This window comes from Montipora capricornis, chromosome 2, assembly GCF_036669925.1.
Source record: "Montipora capricornis isolate CH-2021 chromosome 2, ASM3666992v2, whole genome shotgun sequence".
NCBI lineage: Eukaryota > Metazoa > Cnidaria > Anthozoa > Scleractinia > Acroporidae > Montipora > Montipora capricornis.
In genome coordinates this window covers 47,535,824-47,544,639 of record NC_090884.1, presented here as the reverse complement: position 1 = coordinate 47,544,639, position 8,816 = coordinate 47,535,824, and the positions used below count along the sequence as shown (strand labels likewise).

The 8,816-nt window shown below is 37.9% G+C and overlaps 1 protein-coding gene and 1 long non-coding RNA gene across 6 annotated transcripts in view; one reads left to right on the top strand and one right to left on the bottom strand.

Moving 5' to 3' along the window:
* Positions 1-787: 787 nt before the first annotated feature.
* On the bottom strand, positions 788-6,049 carry LOC138025042 (uncharacterized). Of its 2 annotated transcripts, XR_011127132.1 has the most exons (4): positions 5,810-6,049; positions 5,007-5,086; positions 4,077-4,280; positions 788-2,137 (listed from the first exon to the last, which is right to left on the bottom strand). It is a non-coding gene; the product is annotated as an uncharacterized lncRNA (long non-coding RNA). The 2 variants fall into 2 exon arrangements; XR_011127131.1 differs by lacking the exon at positions 788-2,137 and having other exon boundaries at positions 3,973-4,280; positions 5,810-6,044.
* LOC138024948 (LIM homeobox transcription factor 1-beta-like) overlaps positions 4,288-8,816 on the top strand; it is a 29,127-nt gene continuing 24,598 nt past the window's right edge. For 2 of the 4 annotated variants that reach the window (XM_068872179.1, XM_068872172.1), the window contains exons 1-2: positions 4,288-5,118; positions 7,928-8,116. In XM_068872179.1, the coding sequence (XP_068728280.1) occupies positions 8,095-8,116 (22 nt within the window). In that variant the 5' untranslated portion in view covers positions 4,288-5,118; positions 7,928-8,094. The remainder of the gene's footprint in view (positions 5,119-7,927; positions 8,117-8,816) is intronic. The other 2 variants (XM_068872200.1, XM_068872192.1) reach the window with 1 other exon arrangement.

Here is an 8,816-nt window from a genome sequence, read left to right as displayed (position 1 = left end):
GGGGGGGGGTAGGGGCAAAAAGAAAATCTGCAAGCCTTAAATTTGATGTGTGTCAGTTGAATTGTATGACTGAATGTCTGTATGGGGGCTTGGAGAGCTTAATTTAAAGTATCTAATAACCATTTTATTTACTTAACTGGCGGGTGTACCGTGTGGATAAATGCTAGATTGGTTCCCAGGCGCGTATATTTGACGGCGCAAGAAAATGTAACCTCGTACCCAGGTTTCCTCTGCGCTTGCGAACTCACTGAGGACCCAAACCCTGCTATAAAAATGTGGTCACTGATTTCCTTCGGGATTTTTTAACTTCTCAACAGGGACAAGTAGCTTACGACTCTACCGCGCGTTTAAAGAAGTTACCATTCAAACTAATTGGTTAATTTTCTTTCATGAAAAATGTTATTTGTCCTTAAATTGATGGGTAATCTGTGTGCGATTATCAAAAGAACAAGTAATGGTCTGACATAAGAAGCTTGTACATAAGATGAAACGTCAGTAGTTAGTTTCTTTTACAAAATCTGTAAGTGATTTTCTTTGATGAAGTAGTCGCCTGCATGAAGTTATCAAAGTAAATAAACTTCGTCATCGACGCTTGTGTAACATTGAAAAGCATCTTTTGGTGCCTTGTTGGACAGTTCAACTCTTGTACGGATAAAGATGCACAATAAGTCACCTTCTTTGCCATCATCAACAAAAAGGTACATCAGGTGTTTATCAATAAGCTTTCACCCGAACTTTACGGTCTCATCCTTAATTACCCTATAATGAAGCATTTGGAAAAGGACAATTAAAAACTGAAGCTACAATTTAATCACAACTTGTTACGAGATCACAAGAAATCCACTTCACCTTTTATGGCTAACTATAGCTTAATGGGCGTTAACTCTAGATGGATTGAAAGAGTCGCGAAAATTGAAACGCATTTCACATAACGTTCTTGAATAGATAACATAAATTACATAAACTGTAATAGATTTTTTACCAGACACAAAATGAAATTATGACATACTGGTATACGTTTATATTTAACAACTATTCACCGAAGTTATAAATGAAGTGGAAGTGGCTAGTGGTGGATATTTTCCGAGCCCTGAAGCCTTCAACGCTATCCCCTGCTTTAATATATACTAAAAAATACTATTCATAATTATAATGGGTCAGTTTTTCAAAGTTAGTAGTTGTTTTTAGATTAATTTGTCGCCTTTATTATGATGATAACAATAAGAAATGTGCCCGTTTGCGGTTGCCAACTAGAATCTTTAATGATCATCGAACAGCTAGCTCGTACCTTTTAAGTGATTTAAAAATCACCATGCATAGTACATGTAATGGATCGATTCTTTTTACAAAATTTGTTTATGGTTTATTGAAATTAATTAAGGTTGCGCGTCGTACGCTGCTATCGTAAATATTGCTATTGAAATGGCGTAAACTTACGCGGATGTTTCTGGAGTCTGGATAGTTATAGACGTGAAAAACTATTTATTAGTAGACTTTTTAGGCCGTGATACGGGTGGATATCCAATGAAATTACATTAAAGTCTGGCTTGCAATAAATGTATAGTCATTTAGCTTAATGTTTGCGCCATAGATGAGGAATCTTATAGATTACGATACACGCTTTCAGCAAATTTGCTTTCTGGTCGACGGAGCTGACATGTGCGTCACCTTCAACCAAATGAACTAAAATGAGATATTTTTATTTTGTAAAACTGTCATCTTCTGGCTAGCTTTGTCAACCTCAAGACAAAAGTATTTGGTGTTGATAGTAAAAAAAAACTTAATCTTTTTCTTGGGAGGAGACTGTAAAATAAAGTTTTGGCAGGTATTATTAAACGTGTCAAGTTTTGCGCGATAACAGGTGCAATTTGAGTGACTCGTTGATGAAAACTCTCTATTACATTTCAAACAGATAATTTGCAAATGTTCGATCTAAATTTTGACTGCGGTTGTCCAGAATTGATGATAATTCTGTGAATATTACAACCACAATGCTAAATAAATAAACAACCAAAGCAAGTTCAAAACACATATTTGATCGAAACGTTTGAAAGGAAGGAAATTTTTGTCACTTCGCTTCATTCACCAGCTGCTTTGTGGTATCTTCGTAGTACCCTGCTGTCGTGAGCATTTTCACCTGCAACCAACGAAGAACTAGAAACTGTTAGTTAGTTACTCGGGGTATTTTGTCGTTCGCAGTTTCAAACATTAACGTTGATCATGAATAAAATTTAAATGTTTTATTCCAGGCTACGCTGCAATTCAACGCAATTTAAATTTGACCGTGAAGTGGTCTTGCTGAGTGAAGGCTTCCCCTTCTTAGTTTATAAAACCCTACAAATGACCTGAACTAACTATACGAAAGAGGAAAAACTAATAACGTTAAATGGTTTGCAAAATTTCATCCGGCAGAAATATAAACTGAATGATTTTCGGTAGTGTTGAACCAACGTTAGGTTTTATCTCTTAGAAAGTCAATAAAGAAATGTTTACTTTGACAAGATCAACAAACCTGTTTATTCCCGCGGTAGATACGTTGCAGAAAAATGAAACGAAAAACATTACTTTGCTGAACATAAGCCTTAGCTGGTTTCGTGACAAAATTTTCTGTAGTGCCATGTGTTGCTTTTAAATTTACAAAAGGGACAAGAATTAGTACTTTAAAACCCAGAATCATAACTTTGAATAAATTTGTATTGATAAAACTAATAGAAAGTACAAAATTGAAACCGAGAAGCCTTTTACTCTGATTTCATATAAAAGTACGTTAATTTGGAAGACACATGCCTGACCACTGGTTACAACGGGCTTATATTTATTTCACACCTGTAATTTTGGAACAAGTGACACTAAAATGGAATGGAATCTTTAAGCTCGTCAACAAAAAAAATGATGAGTTTTTTCATAAACATTTTAAACCCTTGATTTGGTCAGCAACCAATAATAAGGCAAAACTATGTAAGCTATCCTGGAGGTTATTCCTCGAGGTTAGTATCGGCAGCACTGAGTGAGTCAGTTTATATCGCAAACAAACCGCTGTTTTACTTTATAAACAGAACAGATCAAACAAACGAATAGCCAAATATCAGCTCTTGATTTCACCTTAAAACAAAAGTAGAAATTATGAAGGCATCATAGCTTTGAAGCCCAAGAGCTGGATTTATAATCCATGTTCATTCTTTGCTTCATGAATGTGATATCAGAGAGAATACAAAAGATCGGCACCTTCAAGGAACTTGAAGTGTTTAAAATCACCAAAAAGCACGACTTCCTTTATGGCAAAGAGAAAATTAGTTGAAATTTTTAGCGATTCTTTACGGCCCTGGCTTTGAAGATAGCCTTGGATTCTTCAGCATCGAGAGCACAATTTGAAATACAAATCAAACGAAGACAGAAATCCATTACCAGAGATGTACCACGTCCATTCACCTGTGCTTAAAATGGACCACAGTATTTTGGTCTTTACTTATTAAGAATCACCAAGTTTGCTAAATCAGTTTCCTCTGTCGTAAATTTGGTAGTGTTCCCCGCTGTTCATTATTCTGATCTGCTGAATTAACTCGCCGATGCTAAGAACTGACGTTCTAACTTCATGTCACACCCTGTACATTCATGATATGTTCAATAGCAGTAAAATAACTTTCCTTTGATAAAATTTCTGTTTAAAAGAGTTCATACCAGTGACAGTTAAGCGAGAAAAACGTGGTCTTTGGACAAGTGTGTATAAAACAAATGAACGCAGATATTAGTTATCCTTTAGATAACTGAAGAATGAAAATTGTCTTTCATTCGCTTTCTCCCGCATCTTGGGCTTCACTGCCCAAGCACTGGCTCAACTGGCCACAGAATCTTCAAAGCCATGATAGTCCAACAGCTTATGGCTAGCAACCGAACACAGTAATCACAAGGGTTTGTGGCAAAATCTCCCAGTTCCGCCTCCCAAACTGCATTGGAAACCTCTTAGTCAATACCTATAATGAATCGAAAATCTTCGAGCTTTTATTTTTTGAAATGTTGAAATAATGTAAGTTTTGCAATGGGAACTCTTAGAAGGACGTTTGTAAAAGATGACTTACTTCAAATAAACCTTTAAAAATAAAAATAAAAATGAAGTGAAATGATGTTGCAATGACATTCAGTATCGATCCCGTATAAACCTTGGGCCTGTGCCATTGGACGAGAAAAGCCGAGTCCAAATGCCTTGCGATGCCTCTCAGGAACGAGATAATTTACTCTATGATCGCTTCTCTAGTCATCAAAGTCGCTTCATTCGTGGGAAACTGCGATTAAAAGAAATTAACTTCAAAGCTGGAAATGAATAATTTTTACAAGTTAAGTGTTCTTGCAATGATGTCATATCATTCCCTTGTCCCTTGTTACAGTTTAACGTTGGAAGGTAAAGTGTTTCATACTCAGGTGAATTGTTTCAATTATTGCGTTAGTTTGAAATCGTCGTTGGGAAATTTCAGGTATTTAAGACCCGGCGCAAAAAAACTATCATTTCGTTATTGATCAGTAGCCGTTGAATTTCTAAGTTTATAAAACAGAACGCCTAGCCGGCCACAGCTGATGAACTTTCGTGAAAAATGCCTTTAACACTTCAAGATCAACCCCTTTTCCTAAGAAATATCACTGTGACAGTACAGATAGTTGAAAAGCCTGGTGCAATGAAGATGAACGGTCATCTCCCTCAAAAAATTTTGTAGATGTTGATGACCTTCGGTTGTCCGTTTTCATGTGTCAAACACGAGTTTACCAACTGATCAAATACACCGGAAAGTGGAAAAAAAACTACTGAGGCTGCCTTTTGCTACTTTGTTTAAAATATTCTAACCTTGGGGGAAGCAGAATAACCTAGGGCAGACAAGTAAGGAACGGAAAACGCCGCCATCATTTTCCTTGAAAACTTAAGAACGCCATTTGTTTCCTTTATACGTAAGACTTATTTTGTCTACTTTTCTACCGTTTATTCAATACATCTTTCGTAATGAAATTCGAGACCATACCAAGGTCAATATAGCTCTTACTATCCACGGTCCTAAACGTTCTGGAAGCCCGACGGCATGCCAATGGCTTCTAACAAGTCCTATTGAGAAAACAACAAACGACTTCGTTCAGGTACGTTGGCAATAAACATGTAACGGCTAAACTACTGAGTATTAAGGGCAAGCTAACACATAAGGATTCAAACCAGTTCATATTTCGTTTGCCTTATATTTGAAATACTTCTGATCTGAAATCAGGACGGCGCAGGTACGAACGACCAAATTTCAGCCATTTTGAGTTGTAGCTCAACTAAAGGGCAAGTCATTCGAAGAAAGATAGCTTAAATTAAAAGAAACAGCCAAAAAAAAAAAACATATTTAAAGAGGCGAATTGTTGAGAAAGCAATGACATAAAGTCGACTGAATTCTTCGTTAAAATTATACGAAGCAAATGGCATGGTTTGTCAGAACAACGTGACCGATAGCGTTGGAACTGTCCAAACCTTTGTTTCAGACTGACTGTTTTCGTTGTTACAAAACATTACTCCACAGTTTGTCTTTAGTGTCGAAATTCAGAAATCAGGTTCGTTCCAGTTCAAAGCAGTTTGCCGGCAATTCCTAGGTTTCCAAGGTAAATAGCACTTACTGAATACATTCGCCGAAATTTAGGACCATTTACCATTTACTCAGGAAAAAACCACAAGCGCCAGGCTAATATACGAAAAGACTAATTACTTAAGAGTTCTCCTTTTTCTGAGTCAGATGTGGCTGTGCTTTCTCTTTTCTGAGCGTAAGGCACGTGCATGAAAAAATGAAATACCTACCATTCAGGCTGCTATCACGAACCACCACCATCCCAATTTGCTCAAGTCAAAGTTTGTAACAGGGCCCCTAGTTCGCTGAAATGATCAACCCCTTTGACATTTTGACGGGCACAGCACCTTTCCTAATCGATCTACAGCAAAAAATATTTTGTACCGTATGGAGTCATACTATATCCAAGTGAGCGGTTTTATTGCTTGCTTCTCGACTAAGCAATGTTTGTTCTCTAATTTGAATAAGTCGAATGAATATTGGATCTGCCCGTCACTCGCACATGACATCGTAACCAAAGAATCTTCTTCAAAGAAGAGACTACCAATGTTTACGAATTGTCGCCGCTTGTTAACAGCTAACGGTTTGGATCGTGTCAAAACGGAATCCGCCGTTAACCAGTAAATAGAAGTTTCAAGAAAACTATCACATTCTCGCTACCCGCTTTGCTAATGTTTGTTGATTCTTCAAACCTAGATTAAAGCAAAGAAAAGGCAACCCAGAAAATTTCCATTTATTCACTCGGTGTTCACCATCATTCACTTTTTAAAATGCAAAATTAAGAAAAAAAATTAGAAACATGGTCACCATGACACAAGCAGGGCAGTTTCTGATTTTGTTATGAAAAACGACAGTTTGAACTGATCTAAAATCTTTGGGAATAATTGGGCGTTTTTTGTGGGTTCTCATTCGTCTCTAGAAGATGGAAACTTGACAGCATTTCAAGCGTAACTGATATAAACGAGATTTAAAATGCATGATGTCAAAGAACAATTTAATGCTGCCCTCCTAGTATTTGACAACTTAGACCACCAAACTATTTAACTATTAAAATATTCGTATGAGTGTCACCCAAAATAGCTGACCCTGCAAACAAACTTTCCGGTAGCTTGAGAAAAGTGCAGGGCGCTTCCTTGTGATTTGCGTGCTATTTGTTTTTCCCGACTACCTGAGTTAGAAAACTAGAATAATTTAAGCTCTACTAAAGAGCAGGCTGTCACTCGTCCGTGAGGTGATTATCCGCCAATTCAAACATCCGAAAGTTCTTTTCACACATAGAAAAAAATTACACGAAATGTTTGCTCTTTCGGTTTTCTTTGAAATGTTGACAAGCTTGACTGACTGTCATCTTCGCCCACATACAACTCATCCCGCCATGTCATATAACTCCTTGTATTCGCCGCCAGTGAGTTGGCATATTTACGAAGTATGCAACTCACGCTAAGCACCAACAACACAAAACCGTGTTTGTCGCTGGCGGTCTACGCCACTGAACCTGGCGAGAATTAATGTCTTAAAAGCCACAGCTATAATTTTAAAGTGAACGTTTCTTTCAAGCTGGTTTCCTTGACTTGACCGCACAATTCCACGATCCGTCTGCCATTCCGAGACTCAAACGATTTTTTTCCGTTCGTAACAAATATTTTAACTCAAAAGTTTTTGTTTATACTGACTGAGGATTTTTTGGACCAATTTACCAAATTAATGACTTGAAATAGTCCACAAAACTGTCTTCGAAGTTTTAGTGAAAAAAAAAATTGTGAGCCAACGGAGTGATGCTGCAGTTGTGAATAATGCAAGTGAGTAGCTCTACACCGACGCAAAAACATTTCTCCGGCTCTGTGAACCACAGTCACCTTCAAAATCAAGTCCCCCTTACTTCAAAATAAGGACGAAAGTTCGCGCGTCGCAATTACTTATTGAAGCTAGCCACTAAACTCAAACGCATGGCAGGGCATGGAATGGCATTCCAGACTAGGAATATATGTCTTTCTTAGACGGATTCATTATGTTAACACTGACTTCCCTCTGCTGGTAACTGCAGGGAAATCGCGTAGTTACGAAATATAGCCACCCGTTCGGGTCATGAACAGTAGCAGTTATGCATGTTCGTCCAATTTTGAAAAATAAAGCTTGTGAATTATTTACTTCACTTATGGAAACAATGCAAGATTTGCTTGTCGGATACAGTAAGTGCTAGGTTTTACACAACTGCATGGTAGATACTGAAATTCGCCTTAGATAGGTTGACAGAAACAAAGAGCGCTGTGTTGAGGCTCGATTAAGAGCGAAAACAAATGATTCAAGTAATGAATATTCATTTGTCTTGTGAATATTGTCAAATTCAGGACCGCCTCAGCAGAAATGATATGAATGGCTGAGCTTGAGGGATCTGGAAGCGAAGATCCGGTGACTCTGTTGACTCAACACGCTCGAACTAGGAAACTGTGTTTAGTACAGAGATTTCCCACAGCACTCCGGAAAATCTGGAACGACCGCAAAACGGAGCGTGAACATGGCGTCTCCGGCTGTTATAGGTACGCGTCTCTCTTTGTTCTCAATTGCACGTAACACAGTGACTGAGTTGATTACTGTTTCATTGCCATATAAGATTTTACGTTTCCGTGAGTTTTACGTGACTACAGAACGTCAACTGACAGGCCTCCTCAAGAAAACGGTTTCCAAGATCACTCAAATAATTCGTGACTAAGAGGTCAGAAATGTTCTTGGCTTTGCTGTGTTCATGCTCCCAGATTTTTGCGTCTCCAATGTCAGTGAGGGAGAATATTTCGCAACAGAATTGGGTCAAGGTTTCTATTAGTTAGAGGCGACAAAGGTATTGTTTTACCAAGTGTAAGCCGATGATCAATTTTGGCAAAGAAAGAAATATTACAATCGGCATTGACAACTGCATCGCAACAAGGACAAAAGTTGTGAACGAGACGTCAGAAACGACGTTGACTTGGCATTACTCAACAATTAATGGGTCCAATTTGTCAGAACGATTCGACGCTGTTGATCGGTATATTTTACCACTTTCAGTTGAACGGCAACACAATCATACAATTACGAAAAGATCACACGTGAGGCTTTCCTTTGACTCCTTTGTAAGAAGCCCGTAATTAGTTTATGTCGTTAAACGGAACATGCATACAAAACTGACTACATCGTTTTCTTCCGTACTTCGTGATTTCATCCTGGCGACGGGCGCGATTACAAGCGAATAAAACCTAAATG